Source organism: Pteropus vampyrus, unplaced genomic scaffold (assembly GCF_000151845.1).
Source record: "Pteropus vampyrus isolate Shadow unplaced genomic scaffold, Pvam_2.0 Scaffold76, whole genome shotgun sequence".
In the NCBI taxonomy this organism is placed as follows: Eukaryota; Metazoa; Chordata; class Mammalia; order Chiroptera; family Pteropodidae; genus Pteropus; species Pteropus vampyrus.
In genome coordinates this window covers 1196307-1222610 of record NW_011888857.1, presented here as the reverse complement: position 1 = coordinate 1222610, position 26304 = coordinate 1196307, and the positions used below count along the sequence as shown (strand labels likewise).

General features: G+C 31.9%; 1 protein-coding gene across 6 annotated transcripts in view; it reads right to left on the bottom strand.

The window, feature by feature from the left end:
* The window catches only part of IMMP1L (inner mitochondrial membrane peptidase subunit 1), a 59637-nt gene that overhangs the window by 16370 nt on the left and 16963 nt on the right, over positions 1 to 26304 (bottom strand). For all 6 annotated transcript variants that reach the window (XM_011362549.2, XM_011362553.2, XM_023532063.1 and 3 more), the window contains exons 3-5: positions 12435 to 12568; positions 10755 to 10843; positions 7194 to 7320 (exon numbers count right to left, since the gene is read on the bottom strand). In XM_011362549.2, the coding sequence (XP_011360851.1) occupies positions 7194 to 7320; positions 10755 to 10843; positions 12435 to 12568 (350 nt within the window). The remainder of the gene's footprint in view (positions 1 to 7193; positions 7321 to 10754; positions 10844 to 12434; positions 12569 to 26304) is intronic.

The following is a 26304-nucleotide window of genomic DNA, read 5'->3' as shown; positions in this document are numbered from 1 at the left end:
TTTTTACTACTATCAGAGTTGGAGTCTGCTTCAGATGCTTACATTGAAGAGTGGCATTACAATTTCGGTCTTAATTTTTCCCAGTTACTTTTAGGCAATCTTAAAATATAGAGACCTCATAACTTGCAAATAAATATTTGCATTTTACCGAATTGCACAACTGCCTCCCTAGATTCACACCAATAGCACTGACTTTCCAACTTTGAGTGGTTAAATATTTTTAGATGAGCATAACACATTAGTTTCAGGAAGACTTGCTAATCTTTCAGTAGAAATGTTGATCTTCATACATGCATATATATACTCAAACATATATAAAACACATTTCTACAAAATAAAATTGTGTAAACCGCATTGTTAAACTAAGATCAACTTATTCTGAAAATGTTTAGCAAACACATCAGAAAATACTTAAGCTGTGGGAACCTCAAAGACGATTCTTGAGTGTTACCATCAGAAGAAAACCACCTCAGAATTGCAAACAATAAGTTAAATTTATCTTCAGAACTGTGTTAACTATAGGATGAAAAAGTCACGTCATCTCCGCAATGAACTTCACTTTAGCAAAAGAGTAAACATATTTCCTCTATATCAGCTGCAATCAAGGCATTAGCAGTATGCCATGATTGATTAACCTGGGAGCCGTTGCTGAGAAATGGATGTGAAGCACAGGTTTTTATCACTATAGTCTGCAAAAAGCAAGTCCTTTGTTTAGATATCCTTGTTGTAATAAGTGACATTATTAGGTAGTTCTTCTATTTAAATGACATAAGGATTTAGTGTATCAGCAGCTTATAGTAAACAAGCCCTTTCAATATGATGATTCCTCTCCCTACAAAGAAGTACTTTTTCTGTTTATAATACAAGCGGTAATAGAAGGCCATATGGTTATGACTTTTAGCTAAAGTAAATGACATTTAAACAAACAGAAAAACAGCATTAGGATATTCAAGGATTTGAACTATAACCTAAAATACACAGTACACATTAAGGGGCTATTAGTGTTAACTATATAAAGTGACCATTTCCAATGCTGTTGAATTAGTGAGATTTTTTTTTTTTTCAGTTTGTCAATCAGTTTTATTTAAATATGTCCCAATACACTATAAAACAGCTTTATTACTGGCATATTGTCCCATTTCCAAGTTCTTCTTTTAAGAACACTATACTACCAGTGCATCTGGAGAACATTTAACTGATTCTTTCTGAAACTTAAAATTGTCTCTATTTCTTACATTTCCACCAATAACAATAATGACATTGTTATTAACATACTCTACAATTCAAAAAGAAAAATGTAAGAAATACTACATTTTTTATTCACCTACCATCACTCTACTGTGGTAACAGACCATCATTTGGTTAACAACATTTCACCTTTTGTGTGTAACACTGGAATCTATGGTATCAAGAACCAAAAAGCTTTTAAAGAGCTTGTTATTTTGATAGGTCAATAATAAAAGTAAAAATATATTTTTCTAATAACTACAGATATGTTTCTTTAACAATAGCAAAAGACTGTTATAGATCATAACAGTCTTTATGATCTATAGGAATACACTGAAATCTTCATAATCATATTCTATTAAACATGTCAATTTTCAATACAGAGTGGCTGCTATGGTTGAGAAACTAAAATTCAATAAATAAAATTTTAATTTTGGCAGATTTAAAAAATGATTATTTTGCAATGAAAAACCACTGGAAAGCAGAGGTTTACATTTAAAGGAGTAGTTTACCTACTAAAGTTAACAACTGTACCCATCATTAATCTGCCAACCAATAAAAAGATCAAAACAAAATACCTGTAGAATAGTTAAATATGTCCAAAAGGTACATGCATTTATACTGAAATTCAGAAAATCCTCATTACTTCACAACCTAATTAGTAGGCGCTACATGTTGCAAGGGCAAGTTAGCCTTCATCATAAGAAAACCACCATAGCATTTCTGCAGCACCAAACCTGCCTTCAAAATAACATCAAGGCAGGTCCAGGGGTTCTACAGTTCTACCATTCCTTTAGAAGATTTAGTCTAGGCCAAGTTCACACTATTCTAGACTGATAGATCACTTTAGAGCCAGGTGAATTTTTAGTCTGCTTAATAAAAGGACTGAAAGATATCATTCAGTCCAAGGAGAAGTCATTTGGGAAAAGAAACGTTTAGTCAGCACTCTGTTGTCCGGGTACAAAGTAATAGCGGGACAGTCCAATATTTTCTACAGCTTTCACCTGCGATTATGGATGGTAGCTTAACTTTCAAGTCTTCTATGAAGACTAGAATGACCACAGATTAGCCAGTTCAGCAGCAGCCTACAGTGCAGTGAACTACGGGAATTCCTATCATACTGAAAAATAGTAACACAATGCATTTACTTGAGAGCAAGTTTGCAATAGAAACTAGCAGAAGAAACTAAGTAGACTAGAAGCCAGAAAAAAACATAGTCAGACTCTATTCATATATACTTTTGTCCACTTTTAAGTATTTTTAAAGTACCAATTAGATGCCAAATCAAAGTTTAGGTGCTGGGGCATCTGTGATCAAAACAAATCCCTGCCATCAAGAACCTTCTATTCTAGAGCAACGGTCAGCACACTTTTTCTGTAAATGGCCAGACAGTAAAATAGCCTAAGCTTTGCAAGCCATATAGTCTCTGTTACAACTACACAACTCTGCTGAAAAGTGAAAGCAGCCACAGAAAACATATAAATAAATGAGCATGCCTGTGTTCCAATATAACTTTAATTTATAATTATATAATTAATTTATAATTCCAATTTAATAGGCAGCAGGAAGAATAATGTAGGGTCCTGTAAGACATCCTAAGGCCTGTGGCTTTTATTATAAGTAAGATGGGGAGCCACTGGGATCTTGGAGCAGAAGAGTGATATTATTACTCTTAAAAAGTATCATTATTAAAAAAGTTCATTTCAGCTACTATCTAGAAAATCATCAGTGGAGGGTAGGTATATGGGAAAGGTATAAGCAGAAAGAGCAGTTCAGAAGTTACTGCGAGAAAATGAGAGATGAATTTGTCTTGCACCCAGATGGTAGCAGCGATGGTGGCAAGAAGTGGTCCAATTCTGATAATATTTACAAGCTTCATCACAATTTGCTAATGAACTGGATGTGGCGTGGAAGAGGAAGAAAGTCATGGATGACGCCAAGGTTTATGATCTAAGCAAGCAGAAGAACTGAGTTGCCTTTACTGTGATGGGAAAGTGGGAGGAGCCAGTTAGGGAAAGAAAATCAGGAGTTTAGTTTTGGACGTGCTGAGTTTACTTTGGACATGATTAGTTTGAGGTGATCTTTATATACTAAAGTGGACACCTTACACAGATTTTAGATATATGATTCTGGAGTTCAGGAAAGAAGTTGTGGTTGATATAAATTTGGGAGTTAAGTTAGACAATATTTAAAACCATGGGACAGGATGAAGTCACATAAAGTGTGAGTGTATATAAACAAGAGAATAAATTTAAAATATGAACCCTTAGTAACTCCAATGTTTGGAGAAACCAACAAAGGAAACTCAGCAGCAGCAGAAAGATAGTAAGAAAACTGACCGAGAGCAGTGTCCCAAAATCTAGGGAAATCAGGTTTCAAGAACAACTATTTCAAATACCAACAACTGATCAAGTAAAATGAAGACTGAAAGTTGATCACTGGATTGACAACAAAGAAGTCACTGGGGACTCCTAATAAGAACTGTTTCAATGAAGTGATGAGGACCAAAGCCTAACTGGAATGAGTTCAAGAGGGAACATGAAGGTCAGAGTGGAGTCAGTAAGTATGTACATCTCTTTCCTATAGGAGGATGTGGAAAAGGAGTTTGTTTAGATCAGAGATTTTCTAGCAAGTCTATGACAGGAACTTGTATTTCAAAATGCCTAACTGTACCACGGTTACACTACGGATTAGAATCCCAGCTATGGACTATAAAACAATGTTATCCTCAGAAAGATAAAGTGTTTTTGTTCAACTCTTCATTAGCTTTATAATAAAATTTTACTACATTTCATGAGTCTTGGACCTATATCCCCTACATTAAATTTTTTTTTTACTTTGCATTTTGCCTACTGTGCAAATCAAGACGAGAATGCCAGTTCATTTTATGTATTTCCTATGTGCTAAATGTTTCTACTTCCAACTAAATTATTTTAGGCAAATTAGTGGCTTCTAGTAGCAAAATGAGGAATTCCTGTAGTAGAGGAAGGCAAGCTAATCGAGATGTTGGAGCTAAGCACAATTTGTGTGAGTCACAAATTAAACTCATATCCTAGTAGCCAGTGCTCAGCCCATAACCCAAGGAGAGAATTACTGGCCTCAAACATCGAAATAAAATAAGCAAAACCCACTGCAACAGAACCTTGCTAGGGACTGCTTAGTTTCAACTGCATAATGTAAAAAATAAATCATAGTTCCTAAGTGTTGCTTGCCACATAGACTTTTAGAACTCTGGAATGAATAAAATGGTTCCACATCTCTTAATCAATGATCTGTTTATATAGTTTTTTGCCAACTTAGGAACAATGCTATTTCTTTCATATGCTAAACTCTATATTCTAGGTTCCAAATGACAATTTTTGTGTTTTGCTTTCTGAAGCACATATTTAGAGAATAAATGTTTTTTGCCTGGAATTCAAAACATATTTAATATGCATCATCTTTACTGTGCAGTTCAATCAAAATCTGAACAATAATGTCTTCATCTTATAAACAACGATTTTTCTAAAAGCATAGGTAAGGGGAAGAAACTCATTTCATAAAATACAGCATCAGGGTGCTTTTGAGACAGCTAAAAATGGGAACACTCTAGAGGGGCAGACCCTACAAAAACAGTTTGGATATCTCTTCAGACTGTTCCAAAATTGGAAGAATTTTTGTTATAAATCACCTTGATTAATGAAACGCATTTGCTGAAGTGGTTTTGTAACAGCAACACAACTCTTATGGCTTGAAAAACCCAGCCTAGAAAACTTGGCGGGGAGAGGAGCCCTCAAAACTCACAAGCTTCTGTTTCACAACCAGTACTGCCCCTGATCAGAAACAGTGCCCTTTCTTTTTAAAAATAAAGACAAATATATTTTAAGGGAAGTACAATCTGATGATATGAGAGTAGAAATAATAATAAGTAGAGGATATGTTGGGAGAAGTAGTGGCATGGTGAGGAGTACAGATTCTGGATGGAGCCAGGTTACTTGTGTTTAAATTCCAACTGCTTTTCTCATAGTTTGAAATGGTACAATTTATTTAACCTCCCTGTTTTTAGTTTTCCCATCTGTCAAATACTTTTACTACTTACCATCATTGGGTTGCTGTTGTGATGACCGAATAAATTAACCTTTGTTTGTAAAGAATTTCAAAAGTGTCTGGTACAGAGTAAATACATTAAGTGTTGGCCAACATTATTATAATTATGTTTGTATACTTATGAACATGCAAGCCAAAGTGAGTGGAATATACCCAGAACAAAATGGCATTATCCTCTAATTTATTCATTCATCAAACATAAAAATTCGATGAATGTTTTCCTTAAAATAAAATGTTCAAAAAATAAACACCTAACAGTCCTCTGGTAGTCTTTTCTAATTACTTAGCAGTTTATCTAAATCCTTTTGTCCTGATGTTTCTCCTCTAATAACTCTTAAAAAGAAATCAAGAATAATGACCAGTATAGATGCTATCATTTATATGTTTTACTGTTCTCTCTGTTGACAAAACTATTTCTGGTCTCGAGTATATACTAATGCTAAGGCAATTCAGAAGTGACTAGAATGTGTCATAAAATTATAACAGTCATATGAAGATGAAATTATTATGTACAAATATGACATTTTTGAAGAATGAAAGGATATAGTATCCCTGATGAAGTCCATAGAAAAATAGGTTTCCTGATACCATACTATCATCTTCAACATAATTACCATCAGCTAACAATCACTAGCATGTTTAACATTGTAATAATAAACATCAAAAACATTTGCATAGCTGAACTATAGTCTGTTACAAATGGTAAATAAATGACATACTGATTTTGTAATAGTCTATTGACCAAATTTACTTATAGGGCAATCAGAAGGTATTATAGTTCAAAATAACTTTACAATGATGAAGACAATTTAACTCTTAATTATATGCTTACATTGGAGATGAAGATAGAGGTAAAGTTACTTAATAGATGTAACAGTTATAATTTTATAGTGACATAGACATTTTAAATAAAAGTAGAAAATTAAGTAATAATAATTAAAGTAAGAAAAGTATAGGCTGTGTAAACAAAAGGCCACCTTCCCCCACCTAGCAACCCTGTGATTGGTGAAAGGAGGTAACACATGACAGCTGCTCTTCATGCTCCCATTCCACTGCTCTTGCTCTTTTTCAAAGTGGATAGGCAAGTTGACTATACCAAAGGTATATACAATTTCTATTCTAAAAATTTAAGTAGGATTTTTAAAAACTAAATGACAAGCTTATTTGATTTGACCAGATTTTCCTTTAATAAGTCAGTTGATAAACTTTCTAAGGATCCCAAACTGCATTCAGCTATCATGTCTCCTTTGTCTTTTCCAGTCTCTGACAATTCTGTCTTCTCTTGTTTTTTTAGGATCTTGACATTTTGAAGATTACTGATCAGTTACGTTGCATGAATGACCCTCAATTACGGTTTGTCTGATGTTTTCTCATGCTTAGACTAAATGTTATATCTTCTTTTGCAAGAATATCACAAAAGTGATATGCCCTTCTCAGTGCTTCAGTTCAGGGGCTACATTATGTTGGGATGTCTTGTTATTGGTGGTTAACCTTGATCACTCAGGGTGGTATCTGCCAGCTTCCTCTTCTATGTAGTTACCATTTTTCCTTTTTTTAAATATATATATCGGGAGATTTTTGGGAGAGATACTTTGAGACTATGCAAATATACTATTTTTCCTCAAACTTTTGACCAATATTTTGACATCCATTGGTGAATCTTGCCTGGAACAATTATTACTGAGATGTTTATATACAATTTTAAAAGTAACTAAAACATAAAATGGCCAAATGGTTCTTAATTTAAACATACTTAAATTCTACTGAATACAGCACTTTAACTTATATTTGAAACATAAATAAGTTATTTTCTTTTGTATTTTCAATTAATGTTAATAAACTATCATACCAATGAATAATATATTTGAAATATTACTTACATAACTATGGTTTTTAAAGAAATCTGATGGACCACTGGTGAGGATTTTGTCTCCTTCCAAGCCAATTACTCTTTTACAAATATTTGATTTTGGATTACTTGGGCTTTTTGCAATTACAATGTCACCTCTGTGGGAAAAAAAATCAAAATGTTAGTGTTATTCATTAAGCATAAACACATGCATGGCATTGCTACAATACTTTTATAAAGCAACTTAAAGCCACACCCTTTATCTTTACTATACATTTATCGACTTAAAGAACCTTTGTGACTGACATGTGTGGGTTAGAATCCAATAATGAGAGTGATGGAAAAGCTATTAGAAGATTCTAAAATTTCTGATAATTCTGTAAGAATTATATTCTTTCACTGTATCTAGTATGTGTTACTTCTGTGTCCAAATTTTTAGAACCAAATCTCTGGAAAAGCAATTCATGTAAATACCACAAAATTAACTAAGTAAATTTTACTGTCCAGCCAGTATTGATGGACCCTAGAGCACTCAAAAGGTAGAAAGATCCTTTATGTTTCCCTGGAGCTCAATGTATTGAGGAATTACAGCATATAAACTATATAACCAAGATAATTTACAATATAGTCAAAAAGACTGATATTTGAAGAGAAATATCAGAAGACACTACCAAATTAAATATTAAAAGCTGCCCAAATATACACTACAAGAACTAAATAAATTGGCATGCTTCATGGAAGTAACAATCTATATGTATTAGAAGAATAAAAAAGATCTTTAAAAGTGGAAAGGAGACAAAAATGTAGGACTAATGTCTCAACCAAATAGAACAATATGCTCTTTCTGGTAAAACGAATAAGTGAATTCCATAGACTAACACACATTTGAAAGGATTTAATATATTGACTTATTATCTATACCTAGTTTCAGAAAAAGTTTGATGTTACTTATAATAAAAGATGTATGTACCACAATAATATCAAAAGCCATAAATATAAAAGAAAGATGATGGTTAAATCAGAAACCTAGTTATTGCTATATATAAGAATTAAAATAAGTTCTAAACCTTTTGGCAGCCAAGTCAAAAAATGAATTATGATTAATTACATGGCAATCATTAACTAATAAAATTTAGTTTGCCAGATATGACAAAATTTTGCTGAACAACTAAATCAACGAAAAATATACAAGAAGGATACTTATGTAAGGAAATAAAAGATACCATTCTTCATCAGAGATTTTACAAAAAATAAAGGAACAGTATTCAGAACAGTCATTTCTTGAGGCTATTCTTGCTAAGAGTTGAAGGCTATTAAAACACTAAATTCTCTGATTTGGAGGCAATATAAGGCTGTCCTTTTTTTGAAATGGGATAAGCTATTATACTTCCAACAAACTGGAACCATGTCAATGGAACTGTTCAGAAGAACAAGTTTGCAAAGATTGTAACATACTAACAAGTTGATTTTGGCTAGCTTTGTGGAAAGAAATGTTTTCTGTGGGTATTTTATTAATCTTAAATTTCTTGACAAATAATCCATATGACCCTTAAAACAAACTCTGCACTTGAATGGCAACATAAAAGTCATAATTCAGCCAAGGTGTTTTTATAGAAAACAATATTAATGTAGACTATATTTCTGGTGGTTTAATGAGACATATGATTAGAGCATAGATCAAAATTATGTATCCCTTGGACTCTCAACTCTTTCAAAAAGGGTTTTAAAAAGAACTTAATAGAACTAAGACTTAAATTTTCCTTTCTCATTTGTAGTCATAAACATCCATATTAACCTACTAGATTATAAACTTTTCCAAAGGTCATTCTCATTTATCTTAACACTCTATAATATACAGCACATCTTATAAATTAGGTGCTCACTAACTTTGTTGAAAGAATAAATAGTAATGAATCTGCCATTGTCTCAAGTATGACTGTTCTGTGCATTTGACTGAAAAGAGATCCATGTGCTTTAGATATCATATATACAGACTTGCATTTGTCCTAAAATGGATGGCTATTCTAGCTTTAGAAACAGGCAGCAAGCAAGAATGTCCCTTGCCAAGGGCCAGAGATTTCTCCTGAAATCTGAGTTCTTGCTACAGATAAAAGAAAAAGAATACTCAGGACAGTAATATTTTTAAAGTAGAAGTTACCAACTGACTATCTTAGTTGCAAAGTCACTTTGGTATGTCTCAAAAAAGTGCCACATTTTGAGCTGTCTTTCAACTTAATAGGTCCCCTGAATGAATAGAACACAAAATGAAACCTTCAAAGAATCTTAATTAATTTACTGAATGTGGTTATTTGTATTATGCATCTGAATGCAAACAGTTTATCAAAAAAGGAGACAATATTGAGCTATTCATTCAAAAACAATTTAGCCAACAAGTTCAGCTCCTTATTAAGAGTACTCAAGAACTATGAGAGTAAAATTATGTCATTAGCATGGAAAGCAAAAGATTGTCTTCATGCTACAGTGGGGCTAAATCTCCAATAAATTTAAAGACTGCATTATGTTATTTTGATGTAAGTTAGAAAGAAAAGGAAGCCAGAACACAACCTGTCATGTAAACTTTATTTTCTAACCTCCGTATCTATTAATTAGGTATCTTGAAGTTATTATGGATAAAAGATCTGAAGAATTACCTAGGGACCATGCCAGACCATATAGTTTGACCAAGAGATAGTTTCTATCTATAGAATCTAAGATGGTGAAAGATCAGTAAATGCAAAGAACAGTTTTATACTATTCCTGATGAATGTGAAACAGACTACAGAAAAGGTCAATAATGAAAGACAAGTGCCTAAACCTACTTTTGTCAAAAGAGTTCTAGGAGCCCAGCTCAAGTGGGTCAAATTTGGAGTTAATAGAGATGGAAACTGGTATAAATTTTTTCAGAATTATGAAAAACTAATGGACTCAAAATTTTAGAGAATCAGAGGAAATATATTAAATTACTAATATGTCCATCAGAAGGAATAATACTCATGAAGTTTAGTAGAATAAATAGTAGCACAGGACTGGAAACAACATTTAAAATAAGATTTGAGAAGATTTAGTGGCAAACAATGTTTTCCAAGGAGTTTTTCAACTTAATTAACCAGGAGACTCATAATAGATAAGATTCCTGGCTCCCAGCTACATAAAGTGCTAGAGTCTAAAAATCACCAAGTGTGCATCACAGACTATAGAGAGACAGTCAGTCATACACAGAAATACAAGATTTAAAATTTTTAAAATCAAACCAATAATTTGGATATGTAATATGGTTCCTAAGTTCCTAGTTCTTGACTCAAAACATTCTACTCCCCCACCCACAAAAAAAGTAAAGTAGGCTTGAATGTACATTACAAAAGGGTTAGCTATCTATTTTGGGTCATTATGCAAAGGACATAATGACCCAAGACTCTATGCATGTCAGGGAAACTATTAAAATTTCTCAAATGGAGAGAAAATTTTATCTAGTGGGACATTAATTTTATTATTTACAAAAGAATTTTTAAAGATAAAGTGAAGAAACTGCAGAAAAGACACAATGTGTATGCACTTTCACCATAAATGTAACATATCTATGACAGAAATTTACCTTTGGATACTATAAAAATGTCGACTAAGATTTTCTGCAAAAACAACAGCCGAGTTTTCAATAGTAGGCTCCATTGATGGTCCAGAACACTGAAAAGAGAGGTAATTTTGTAATTTGATTTAAAAACCTTTTTTAATATAATATACAATCATCCAAGCAGGCTTAAAAGAAAGAAAATCAAGCAAATGGTTCTTCAAGCTTGGAGGATGATTCATAATAAGCTGGCAGCTCTTAGGTTAAGTTCAGCTCTACAGAGTGGCCACCAAGTCTGGAAATATAGGCAAATATATTAAAAATGGTTTGTTGATATCACATTATAATACATGAATAAAATAATATTATCTATGTTTCTAGATTTTGGCCATCCTGCAACATGGTCATTCTCCTAGCTCCATGAGGCCAGGGACCTTGTCTCTGGTGTTCCCGGCTGAATAACCAAGGTTAAGTACAGTGCTTGGCATGAAATTGATACTCAATAAATATATGTTGAATAAATAAATGACAGATTTATTTTCTTACTGTTGTCAAATATCATCCAGTGTCCATGGTGATTTATTAAGTGGTATCATACTATTCTCAATGAGTTGATGCCTTTCCTTCTGTTCCCAGAGAATAGCTTACTTATTGATGTGGCTGCAACTTATATTTTCTACTGAAAAGTACTGGCATTATGAGATGGACTTTAATACTTTCATATTGGTATGTCTTAAAACAATATTCATATATACCTCAACCTGTAATAAATAATCATTGCCACCTAAAAAATCTAAATACAAGTCTCCATTAGTCCACTTATACATAAATAAAAGTTTCTACTCAAAACTTCCTATCTAGTCAGAAAATAGTAAAGAACACAATGAAAGTTTATGTTTACTACTCTGTAGCCCACTGGAAGTACTAATGTAAACTTTAAAAATCAAAGAAGGGGGTTTCAGTTACATATATTTATTTGCATTACGCCAGCTCAACTCGAGGTTTTATGACTATGAATCTGTTAGGGTAAACCTGATAAAAACAGCAGCACCAACAACAAAACCCACTGACTGGACATTCAATCAGTTATTTCGTTTACATGACAATAGATCAGTACAGTCATGGTTGACAGATTCATAATGCGATATTAAGAAAAAGCACTGGTGGAGGGGGTAGCCTTAACATTTTAGTATTGATACAAGGCAGAATAATCTTTTATTTTAATAACAGACACAGTGGTTAAGAGTAGGAGTTTTGAAAATTGGAGATAACTGTTAAAATTCCAAGTCCACTTACTGTGGGACCTAGAGCAAATTACTTAAGCTTTCTGAACCTGTTTCATCACACAGAGTATAAAGATTACATGTGTTAATAAGTGTAAAACATCAAATACATCCTGGAACACATTAAGTAGCATCCAAAAAATGGTAAAAAACAAAAACAAAACAAAACAAAAAAACTATTAATAGGGCCACTTGTGCCCCTGTCAGAAACAAAACAGAATCACATTTAAAATAATGGTTCTTATATTTTATATCAATGCCAATATAAACACATTCTCTTACATCCCAAAATTTAGAAAGATTTTATATTTTAACAGTCAAACTTCATTCATTAAATACTTCAATTATAAAGAAAAAACACATTTCCCTACAATTTAAAAAAGTACTATTTAACGTGATTATTTTCTTGAATGTAAAAACTTACCATGACAACACCACCAACGTATTCAAAAGCACAATGAGCTATACAGCCATACTGAATAGTATAGCCAACAAGTCGAAAGGTTTTTCCCAGAGCACGACGAAGCATAGTTCTATGTAGACTCTGCCACCATTGGCCTGATGGTAAATTTCAAAAAGTTTCATGAACAATACTATTTTAAAACACTTAAGAAATAGCTCTACTGTAAAATATTTTCCAATCACCTAGAAGGTACTAAATGTCTAATACAGTCTGATGCAGAAAAGAGCTTATTTTTATTTCTGCTAATATTTTAAATAGCAAATTATAGCCACTTAATATTTTGATCTACTGAGGAGAATATATTCAAACATCACTAGGTTTATATATGAGTTAGATAACTAGTAGATTCTGAACTTGTCTGTCCCCTTTCATGCCCTGGTTATTTTCTGGTATTAAGGCAGATACCTATGAAAAGATACTAACTCTTTTAAAGCACTAATAATAGTTTTTCATATTGTTGCCTGCTATACATCAGTTCTTATCACGATATAAAGGAGAAAGCACTAGAATAGGTGTGAGGAAATTCAAGTATTAAATTGGTTCTTTTATTAACTTGTGATTGTCAATAAATTACTTAACCTCTCAGTTTTAATAAAATGGAAATATCTCAAAGAATGGTTGAGAATCAAATTCAGTAACACGTAATTTTATACAAAGTATTTTGTAAATTATAAAGTTCCATTCAGTTGCCAGCTCTTAACTATTGATATAGTAATGAAACACGTGAATACTATGAAACAGCATGAAGAATCATATCAAATATTTTAAAGCTATATAAATTTAAAAGATTAATAATCATCTAAAATAGTTGTAGCATCTGTCCTTTCCTTTCTATTTACCTATAACATCTGTGTTTCAAACATCTCAACTAATAGCCTAAGGCTACTATGCACTGTTCTCAGATTAAATTTACCAAAATATAATAATAATAATAATTAATAAATAATAATTAATATTTGCTCAAAATTTGCTACTTGTCAAGCTTTACAAATTAACCTCTGTAAGGCAGACATTATTACCACGCTCATTTCATAGATAAGGAAAAGGAGTCTAAGAGTAGTAAACTTACAGGTTGAACATCACAAAATTGGAAAATGGAGTCAAGAACTTAACCATTATGTTACACTGATTCCCACCAATATCATTTCCCTGCTCCCATAACTTCAACAGCTATCTATATATCAAGCACAGATTACTTAAGATTCATTTTCAGGATCCTTGACAGATGGCTCCCAACCCCATCCTCAACTTCCAACCTGATCTTCCCTGATGCTCCTACATGAACTGACTGCTCAATCATAATGGTCTGTTCTTCAAGTAAACTTTGCCCAGTAAACACTTATTTATGCCAACACTCACACCTCAGATATTCTTCATGATACCCACCATCTATCTAATTTGTAACTCTTCTCCAAATGCTCCCAACAGGCAAGATTTCTTTCTCCTCCAGAGTCCTAGAGTTCTCAATGTTCATTTTTTCAAGATTAAGAACATTGTTTCTGAAGTTGATCTGAGATTGTGTCCTGGCTCCACCACATTTTAGCTGTGCGGCCTTCAGGAGGTTATTTTGCAAGTTTCAGTGTCTTTATCTGTAAATGGGCTTAATATCAATACCTATCTCAGAGAGCTAATGAGGATTACTTAAATATGATCAGATGTGTATATGTAGCAGAGTACACAAAAAATGCTAGTTACCATATCATTCACTTGGCAATCAGCATATACTGTATAATCTCATAACATCAGTTTTATTTTCAAGTGTCTAAGTTTCTTACTAACTTATCTTTAAAGAAAAGAATTTTTGAGCCCACAGTGCAGGACTATATTTTTATTAGTGTTTTATTACTTATCAGTTCATTCACCTAGTTCACATTTACTATGTCTATTCCCCTATCAAGGCTTCTCGGACACCATCCCCCAAGAAATATTACTTCTGCTTTGTGTCACTCACTGACCTTAAACACACACTGATTAAAATACTTACCACACTATATTATTTATATCTTTTCCCTTATTACATACTATATTTGTATGTCTACAGGCAGTGACTGTGCATTATTCATTCTTGAATCCTCAGAGCCTACCAAAGAAGATAGTAAACAGAAGACTTGTCTGCCTGATTTAATGAATGAGTATTGAACTCAAATCTCCTATACCTTCCACATTTTCAATATGACAAAATGATTACTATGTTCAAAATAATGAACAGAAGACCACCGAGGTTCTTGGTTATTGAAGAAACATGTTAATGTCACAGGCACTGAAGAAAGAAATTCTCAGTAACATTAAAAAGTATTCTCATTATCTCTTTCAGGTAATATGAAAAGTAACTCCTCCCATCAGTAGGACTATGGCTTAAAGTGATAACTGATGAACTTTAAAAATGAATGATTTTTAGAATTCGATAAATAATACTATTTTAAAGTAAAAACACTTTATAACTGAATCTCTATTAATTCAAACAGACTCTTAAGCAGAATAACAAAATAATCGTAGAATAAATATTATCTATAAAGTTAACTAGGTTGTCTAAACACTACTTTGCTCCAACTATAAAATTAGAGAAAAAGTGGGGATAAGTCCTAAAGATTAGCTTTGAAAATGTGATCTATGAGAATAAATCTTAAAAAGTAGTGAAATGGATATTACATATTAAAACTAAAATAAAAATGAGTTTATCTGATATTAGAAGACGTATTATAAAACAAGAGGAAACATGCCACTTAGCAAGAAGATACTGTTAATACAGATGAAAGGTGCACACAACTTTGTAATTAGCTTCAGTAAATAAGTCGTCTTTGAATTATCCTAATTTGAGGGTGTCAACTGTTTTCCATAAGGACTCCGGTGATACAATATACCACTTGCCAGATACTGTGTTCCGCCGTGAAAATACAATAGTGAACATGATACCTGCCCTTATAGAGCTTACAGTTTATTGGACGGGCAGTTAGGCTAGACCAACCACAGTGTTGGCAGTGGTGATGGAGATAAATGGATGGATTCAAGAAACTTAGGAATCATATTCAATGGCAAGGAAAAGGAAAGAACAGGATGACCTTCAAGTTTCTGGATTGAGTAAATGGGTAAATGGAGATCTATCCACATAGTTCTATTCATACCCACATGTGGGGTAGAAAATGAAGGGTCCAATTTTGATCATGTTAAATCTGATATGTTTGTGAGATATCCAAGTGGACATGTATGACACTGGAGCTTTGGCTCTGAAAGGAAGTCTCCCAAATGGAAAGTCATGAAAAGATAATGCCTATCTCAGTGAGTATTATATTCTACTGAAAATGAGAAAACTAAAAACTCAGGAATTTAAACAAGGGGTTTATCTTCTAACAACACTAACTGCTACATCCAACTTACAGGCAAGAAGAAGGAAAAAGTATCAAGAGTTTACTCTCTACTAATTTTTCTTTTTATCCAGGAAAAGCTACTTTCATTCCATCTATATCTAACTGGCCAACACTATGTAATTAAATACATGGGGTGTTAGGAGAATATTACTGTTTTCTTTATAAGCTTTGTAGTAGTATTTGACCTTTAAAAAAATCAGCTGAGTAATTCCTGAAAAAATATGTAAACTTTTTTAAAAGTATGAAAGAGAGATTTGGAAAAGGAGACAACATATACAGTCAACTCTTTGGAAAACTCTGACTATGAAGGCAAGCTAAACAGTAGAGGTAAGAGTTTCCATCCTCAGGAGGAGCCAGATTTCTTTGTTGTAAGCAGCTATGTTATGCAAGATTTATCTTATCTTATCTTATCTTATGTAAGATTTTAGCAGCATCCCTGGCTTCTAAATGCCAGTACTACTCCCTTTCCCAGTTGTGACAAACTAAAATGTCTCCAGACATTGCCAAATGTCCCCTAGGAGGCAAACCTGCCCTCAGTTAAAAACCATTGCAAAAGCGTAATAGGAAGAGTATAGTATTGAGCATGTTTCTTAAAATATAAAAACACAGTAGCACATGCTTGAGAGGCAATGGTAACAATCCCATAGGAAGGCAGGCTAATGATGAGGAGAGACTACTGATGAGAAGGGGGAAAGGAGGGAAAAAGAGAGATGACTGAACACTGAAGTGAAGAAGACAAGAGGAGGGCTTCAAAGACAGTTTTGACAGAGTAGTTCATGTCAAATTAAACTTTCTTAGTGAAAACAACAGAACAATTACAAAACCTGGATAAAACATATCAATTCACTAAAAAAGATAACTGTGAAGGAAAAAAAGGTCATTATAAACATAGGAGATTTCTCTACATAGAAAAATAATAAATATATGAATTAGTGCTTCTTGATATAAAATCAGTAGGCAAAAGTTAACTGAATTTCTATATACTGGCAAAACCAATTAGAAAATTAAAGTTTAAGATAATATATATAATAGCACCAAAAAATGTCAAATACTTAAGACAAAATCAAAGGAAACATATAAGATCTTTACAATGCTGAGAGATAATAAGTCATAAACAATTGGAAAGATATACTACATTTTGGATTGGAAGAATTTTCAGTGTTAACAATTCTTCCTCAAATTAATCTATACAGTCAATGCAATTCCAGTGGTCTATTCTTTCTTCCTCAGTAGAAAATGGCAAGATCATTGTAAAATGTGTATGGAAATGCAAAAGACCTAGAACAGTCAAGGCAAACAATAAGAAAAACAAACCTGGAAGAACTTATTTCAGATATTAATATTCATAGAAGCTTACAGTAAGTAAGACAGTATTATATTGGGGCAATTCTAGACAAACACTAATGGAACAAAATCAAGAAACAGACTAATACATATGTACATATATGGCTATCTGATTTACAACAAAGGTTTTAGTCCAATTCAGTGGGAAAAGGATGGTCTTTCAGTAAGTGGTGTTTGGTTAAGTATGCATACTGGAAAAAAAAAAAAAACCTTGATCCATAACCTCACCAAATACAAAAATTAATTTGAGATGGGTTATAGATAGATATAAACAAAATGATAAAGCAATAAAACTTTTAGAAGAAATTGAAGATTATTTTCATTACTTGTGGGTAAAGCTAATATTTCTTAAACATGACACAAAAACACTAACCCTAAAAGACCAATTGATTTGATTATATTAAAAGCTTCTGTGTATGAAAACCATCTTTAAAAAAAAACAAAGGCTATCCACAGACTGGGAGAAAATATCTATATCTATCTAGATAGATATAGTGATATCTAAATAGATACATATCTGGCAAAGCACATCTAGAATATACAGAGAATTCTATCATATCATTAAGAAAAAGACAACAAAAATTAAGCTAAAAACTTAGAGATTTCACAAAGGAAGATATCCTATTGTTGATGAGAATATGAAAAGCTCATTCATCATCATTTGCCACAGAGACGCTACCATAAAACCACCATAGTGGCTAAAATTAGAATGAAATAATATGAAGAGCTGAAAAAGATATGGAGCCACTAGACCTCTCAATCACTGCTGGTGAAGGGATGAAATTACCCTACCACTTTTGAAGACTGTTTGGCAGTATCTAATAATCTAATACATACCCTGTGGTTCAGCAGTACTACTCCAGTACATATGCCACAGAAAAAAAATGTTTTTGTTCACCAAAAGATATATAAAAGAATATTCATAGCATCTATATTCATAATATCCCAAAACTATAGACAACCCAAATGTCAATGAATTCTTATTCTACTCAGGAAACAGAATTTGTTACTTTTTATTCCCTTTCACACTTATATTTTTTAAAAACTGAGTCATTAATATATAAAAACAATTCTTACAAAGGGGAGCCTATGTTCTCTATCAAATAATTAATAGAAAAACTAAGGGAAAAGAAAAAGAAACTTAAAAGCTGTGACTTATCACATAATATAGAAAAAGAAGTATACAATAATTCACCCAGAAAACTTTTAAGAAGCTCTGTTTAAAATAGTAAAATTCCATATAATGCTGGCATAAAGAAGTAAAGTTGATACCTACTTTCGACAGTTACCTACATTATAGATAAAAAGATATCTTCCTATAACATAAAGTTAGAAAAAACAATTTGGGATGTAGGTATTATAATGGCTTCTTTCAATACACATAAAATACCAACCAAAATAACAACAGCAACAGTAACAGCAAATTCTTAAATAGTAGTTTTTGCTATGTGCCAAGCACTGTTCTAATTACATTAACTCATTTCATTCTTAAACTAACCTTATGAGAACTTAAGTATCTCATTTACAGATAAACCAAGCAACAGAGAGGTTAAGGAACTATTCAAAATCGCACAGCTTCTAGGCAGCAGAGCCAGATTTCAAAATGAAGCAGTTAGGCTCTAAAGCCTGCTATTATGCTCTACTGCCACTCAATTAAAAAAAAAAAAAATGTTGGAAAGTATAAAAGAAGCATGGGAAAGAGAAAGGTTGAACTAATTAATGTTAAAACTAGCTAAAAACATGAAGCAGAGTAAACTCTAGAAACTGAAAAGAAGCTAGAGATTCTTCCATTCTTCAAAGTCTCTCAGAATACGGGCACAAGCCTAAGATTATGATTTAGACCTAACCACAGAAGCAGGCTAAGTAATTTCAGACACGAAGGAAACATCCACCTGATGGTTCAGATGTGAATTTCCTTCTGAAAGAAGACAGAGCACTTTTTTCAGAAATAGGAAAAAAAAATGTAAAATATCAATGTTAATTGAGACTACCTGTTTACAGAAATTCATTCATTTTAAATTATAAGCAGCCGATCAAAGAGATTAATATCATAAATTTGTTTTGTTTTAATAAGAGGAACAGTTAGTGAATATATTAACATTTAAAGTGCTCGCATTAAGAAAAGGTGAGGAGAGAGAAGCAGATGTGAAGTATAAGACAAATCCCAACATTATACTTTTGCTACATACCTTCATTTGGACAAGAAAAAACAATAGACTTTCCTGACACCTGTGATTTCTCAAATTCACAAATACCTACACAAAATAATTTTTTTCTTATGATGATATAAAGTAACTGAAAGATATATGTCCATTTCAGACCCTGAATGGAAGTTATTGTGACTAGGAAAGAACAACAAAGACTCATTAAGACATGGATGCTGAGTGATGTACTCTGCTCAATAGCTAAATAATTCACTCACACAGCAGCCTCTCTATCAAAGTAATTCAAATTCCTGCCATTTGAAAATCATCTTCAACGCTGCTCATGAATTGTTCAAATCTATAATGTTAAATCTACTGTAAGATTTCTGCAGAGGGTATTTTCTTATTTTCTAGAACCGCAGATTCAAGGAGCTCTGATCCCCATAATCTATGAAGATTTTATTTAAACCTATTTATTTTGAATCATTGCCAGAGAAAATAATTGCCACCACTTTAAGGTTTAAAGCAGTGAATACTGTTTTAAGTCTGACTGCAGCATCAAAATAACCTGAGAACCTAATTCAAAATCTAAATTCCCAGATTCTCATCATAGAGCTAAAGAATGACAATCTGTGGGAACAAGGCTGCAGAATCTGTAGTTTTAATAAGCCCCCAGAAAGGAAGCCCAGTAAAGGACTTTGTGTTGTCATCTGAGACATTTTCAATACTTTCAAAAAAACTTGACAAAATTTATCCAGTCATTGTTTTTAAACTGAACGTTAACTCTGAGATAATTCTATAAATTTTCATCAAATAAACTTTACAATGCTAACATTTCAGTGATTTCTAAAAAGCCAATGTTATTTTTTGAAGTTCATTTTTTATATATATATATCCAAAAATCAACTCATTTTGTTTCTATAGCATAAGCAGTTGATACTTTTAATATAATCAAGTACCAGCTTCCAAACAATGAAATATCAAAACTATCTAATACATCCACTAATAATCCCCCAATGGCTATATAATCCATCTATTTCAGAACAATATACAAATTGTACAAGCAATAGTTATAGTTGAAGGATATGCATTCAAATGGAAAAAATATCATTTAGCATTATCACTGACTACCTGTCACTGTGCCAGTCTACAGTTCATGCACAGTCTTTTAGTATGATACTAAATCTCATAAATTACCAAAAGAGAAAAAAGAATTTATCTCTTGAATAATCAAGAATTACTATGATTCATATTCTGCTTTCGTTACACCTGACTTAATCTTTTTAAAAAATGTTTTCTTCTCATTTCTCTCACCCTATATCTCTTTCTCTTATTTCTAAAAATACCTTCCTTAATTCTTAAGGACATCATTATAGGTCACTTGTGTAATTAAGTTAGTATTGCAGCTTTTAAAGATAAGCCAAAGTTATTATAAGTTATCAATAAGATATTAAATTCAAGCAACCTATATCTAGCTGAAAACAATGTATATCATTGAGAAGTCTTCATATGTTTACAGTGAATTTAATTAAGATGAGTTTATTTGGGACTTTCCAAGGAAATAACCATCTCTAATCAAACAAGAATAATGCCCTGTATGGTAAAGGAAAAAATACAAACTCTCATGACCCATTCAGTAACCAGCTAAATTAAAAAGCAGAAAAGTAAATAATGACCATGTTTAATAAAAGCTTTGAGAAAAATTTTGTTTGTAAAGAAAGCTACTTTTAAAAACTAATTACATAATATTATTAACTACCTTACAAAGTTACCCTGAGAAAATACACTTTTGAAATTCAACATAAACCAAATACTTTATATTTAAAATAAAAGTAATTATATTATCAGGATAAGAAAAAAAATTTAGACCACTCATTTCATAGCTAGATCTTTTCATCAGGATAGTGGAATTTTCAAATAAACAGTTTGTCCAATAGTAAAAATACAAATAGAATGCTAAAGAAGTCCTTTATAAAGGACTTTATAATGCAATTCAGTAGAAATATTAACCTTTCTCATTCATTTTAAGTGTGACAGCAAAGGAAGAAATACATTTTTGGAATAGCTTGAATTCAGTTAAAACAAAATTCATGAAGAATGACAAATTTGCTAGGTAGGTTTGACCAAAGATCTCTACATAAATTTATTGTATTATATTTCTCGATTTTTCTAATAAAGACTTCAAATGGAACATAAAATATATTATATGTAAACAAAGGCTACAAGTAAATCAATATATTATACATAATGGATGATTACATTTTAGTTCCTACAATTTCAAAAAGTATTTTGTTAGTCACCTATATTTAGTTAGTACAGTTTAAAAACATTAAGATTAAGGTTTTCTAATCTGTTTTTTTAAAATACAAAGCTACTAAATCAAAAAACATAAGGTAAAAATCAAGTTCTATGAATAAATATTTTAAAAGTAAGTACTCTAGGATCATAACACTGACAACACTAATTATCTTTTCTAGTCTTGGCAGTTATGTTGCATACTGTTTGGGTGACTGATGGGATAATTTCACTTCATTTTCTCTCAGTTTATTCTGGACCATGTAAGAGAAGAATATTAAAATAATTAACACCTCTAAACAAAGTACTTGATAAAGTTTTTAGTTGAAATGCTTAAAAAAATAAACTTCAATTAACTAATACATGATTCTAGAGCAAATAACTAAACCCCCACATGCTAAAGGAATACTCTAAGAATTTCTAATTTAAAAAAACAAGTCTATTCAGTAATATTAACTATTTTAGGACTTTTACATATTAAGATCATATACTTTCACAAAGAAAGATCCCTTTTCATTAGCAGTGTGAGCTAGCATTACCTTAATTATCAAAAACATGTGTCTATTCTTATATCATTAAAACATTTAATCAGCAGGAATCGAAGCACTCATAAAGAGATAAAATGTACGACAAAACAAATTATTCCAATTCCTCATATCTATAAACATTTATTTAATTTCTTGATAATGGCCTTATATCCAAAAGAACAGTAAAATATTTAAATTAACACTTAATCTAAAATATAAATCTTCACCAAGAGCAAATACATTACATCACTCAACTAGAAAAAGTATAAAAGACATTATTAATCAATTTTTCTACTTGAACACTTTAGTAAATTTTAAGTCATACATAGTTTATGGTTTATATATGTCATACATACATTTATAAGTCAAGTAGCCTATAAGGCTACATATTTTAAATAATTAATAAAAAGCATATTTTTTGCTTTGGTCACCTTATTTTTTGTTGTTGTTTATAAAATTAATCACAGTTAGCAGGATAGAAATCGCTTTGAGCTTCATGAATGACATCCAAGAGATGGGAAAGGATTAGTTCCCAGTTGCTGCCAGTTATAGCGCCAGGTGGCTTTTTCTGCAGTGAAGGTGTTACCGATAATCCCATTACACTGGTACTAAATCTTGCAGACATCAAAATTATCACCAAGGTTCCTTTTCATCCCATCCTTTCCAAATGACTGGAAGTCGCTTCACCTGAAAGAAGTCAAATCCACATGCAGCTGCTGTTTTAGCAGGCAGCAAACTCCCAGAGAATGCCAGTCGTGATTCAATTTTGCTGTGCTGGTGGCCCCCTATTCCCTGTCCAATAATACATCTGTTAAAAAATCCTACAGCTACAAATCAAGTTTAATCCTACCAGGGACCTCATGTTGGTCTTGTCTTCCAAAAAGGCAGCAGGTTCTGCTGTCTATCTTTGCTAGTGTCTGGGGAATACCCTTTAAATCCCAGCCCTACTTAGAAGAATAAGCTAAGGATCACAAAACATGACCTCAAAAACCCTGATATGACTATATTCTGACCCAGAGGCATTCATTCTAGGTGAAGATTAGAACTTTGCATAATAAGATTACACAGCAAGTGAATGATATCAAGGGACTATCCATATGCAGCCGCCTGGTTTTCTATAGACAGCCTGTGCTCTGCAATATGCAGTGCAGACGAAAAAGAGCTTGGTCTTTCTAGCTGAAATAAAATAGATTCACATAAATTAGTTGGCCATTTCCAGATTCCTAAATCCCCTATTACATCTTTTATTGACAGCTCCTGTGAGGATAGCACAAATGTTATTCCTTTTTATTCTGTGCTTCTATAACAATCATGCTCTGTAATTGAAATGTACATAGATTATGGCTCGAAATTAACATCTTGTTTGCTGTAATCTTGGATTACAATTCACTGTGTACATAATAAAATTAGGAAATCAATGGATGGATTTATCATCTCCAAGAAACTAGAGGTATTGTTTAAAAAAAAGTTTAACATTTTGTGCCAACACTTTAAATGCAGAAGTTACAGATAGAAGTCAATAAAAATTTGGTAAAAGAATACAAATATCAGCCAATATCTACATAAAAGATAGATTACATAAAAATTAGTTCATTTCTCTCAAAATTTAGAAAATATAAAAAATTCAAAGATCTCATGAACATACAATTTTCTCTCTAAAGCATACTTGAACAAGAATGTCAATTACACATAAGAATTTCTCTACTTTTTATAAAATACCACAGCATTTTATACAAATCACCTGAGTCATTTTTTACTTTAAGATAGCTGAATCAATTCAAATCAATTATAATTCAGTTTTATAATTCTTAACTATATGTTTTTAAAGTGCTTGATGAAGCAACTTCTCCTTCTATTTGAATATATACAGAGCATTTAAAATGTATAGCATCCTAGAGCTATTTTAGAAAGCACTACTTTATGTTTAGCTTTTTTTTTCTAATTTTAAACTTATACTAGCTAGCTCTAAGCAAACTCATATGAAAAGGGATTCATATACATTCACACAAATACCTATACAGAAAAATTCTAAGAATGCGAAGAGGAATTCTCAACTTTGTATTTTAAAAAGTATTAAGATTTGCCATGAGATTCTTGTAAAACTAAGCTCCTTGGTATACCTGAAATATGGCTTATCTGAAAAGTCTGACTTGCCCACAACTGCTGAGGAACATACCACATCCATTATATTAGCCATTATCGCCTTATCATCATAATATCTTTAAGCATGTCTATATAATATCTGATAAGTACTCAGGAGTCAGGTGACATAATTCTGATTTTGTGTATTAATCAAGCAGATATACACCAACAGTATCAGTGGTAGAGCTATAAAAAACACTGTAACTTCAACTACAAAGTGAATATTAGAATATTACTAGAATATAATGAGAAATGCAAAAATATATGCATTTGTTTACATATAATACTTTATATATTTATATATAATACTTTAGAGCTATATTGTTCAATAAAGTAGTCACTAGCCATATATGCCTACTGAGCACCTGAAATGTGACCAGTCCAAATTGAGATGTATTGTTAAGTATAAAATATACACTGGACTTTGAAGACTTAATACAAAAATAAAATATTTTATATTGTTACATGTTGAAAACATTATTTTAGATACAGTGCGTTAAATAAAATACATACATGTATACTATTGGACAGCACTGCTTTAGCAGATAACACATTTCAATAACATATTCTTAAGCTAACTGAAATTATACAACTTTAAAAAAGCAGAGGGCTGTTATGGAAGAAAAAGCATTCCAATGCTAAATCTGATAGACAAATTTAGTAAAGAAAGAACAAAATGCTGTCATTTTAGCAACTAATTCATATTTCTAGCTTAAGGGTAGTGAGGGAGAAGAAGGGACCAACCAAATTGCTGACTATCACGTACCAAAAGAAGAATGATGTTTTATAGTTTCAAAAACGCTTTAAATCCAGAAAGCATAGGTTTTTAGAAAAAAATACATCTTGGACAACTTCATAAAAGACTAGGAAGGTCTGTGTGGCACTTCTCATTGACTCCAATAAACAGCAACTTCAAAAGACATGTCTGGATCTAGTAAGGGCCATTTTTTTCCTAAGGTGCTATATAACTGTTTATACTCAAATTTTAAAAATACATCATAATAACTACAGAGATTTGAAGTATTTAGTATATTTAAGAATTTTAGCAAAAGGAAAAAGTCAATTTTTATAAATTATTAAAAAGCTGCTTTTCCATTAGTCTTTGCACTATAGACATCAGTGAGGGTTAAAAAAAAAAACAGTAATAAAGTTTTATAGAAACAAGAAAAAATATAGTTAAAATATAAAACATATACCTAATTTAGTTCAAGAAAATTAATGGCAGATTTAGTATGACCACAGACAATTGATATAATACAATTAAATTACAAAGTCTACCTTTGTCATATATTGGAATATTATTTCAATATAGACAACAGCATGTAAAGTATTTAACAGTTGCTTTTTCATAATTATTCCTTTATAATATTTATCTAAAATACTTAGACTAAAGACAAAATATGAGTATCAATAAATAAGATGGATAATATCTAAATTAGTTCTTTATGGCCTAGTCATGCCACTTTCCTCTGGCCTTTTAAAATTATGTATTTCTTTCCCTTTCTGGTTACAAGTATCACATACATACACACACACACACACACAACAAACAGAATAATAACAATAAAAAACTTTCTAACCATCAATATATGAGAGCAATGATATTCAGTCTAAGTTAATCCCCAGACATCCAAATTCATGAATAAAAATTCATCAGTTTTAAATACACTGAGCCTATTAAGCAAGAACAAAAGCATATGCACAAAAGAGCTTTTAATATATTTCAAAGCCCACAAGAGCCATGGTCTCATTAAAATTATAAATTACACAAACATGGAATGAAGATTCAAACTGCAGTGCAGCTAAGCAGATTACAGAAAACCCCGCGTTCCATATGATAACACACCATGGCCCTCCCAGATGGGGGCTTGGAACAAAAAGGCCATCACCACAGCTAGGGAAAACCTCCTTGTGATCTCTGGTTTCTGTTCAGCAGATGACAGCCAAATAATATGTTGATTATTCTGTTTGTGCTGCTAAGCTTGTAAGATGGAATAAAAGCGATATGATCTAT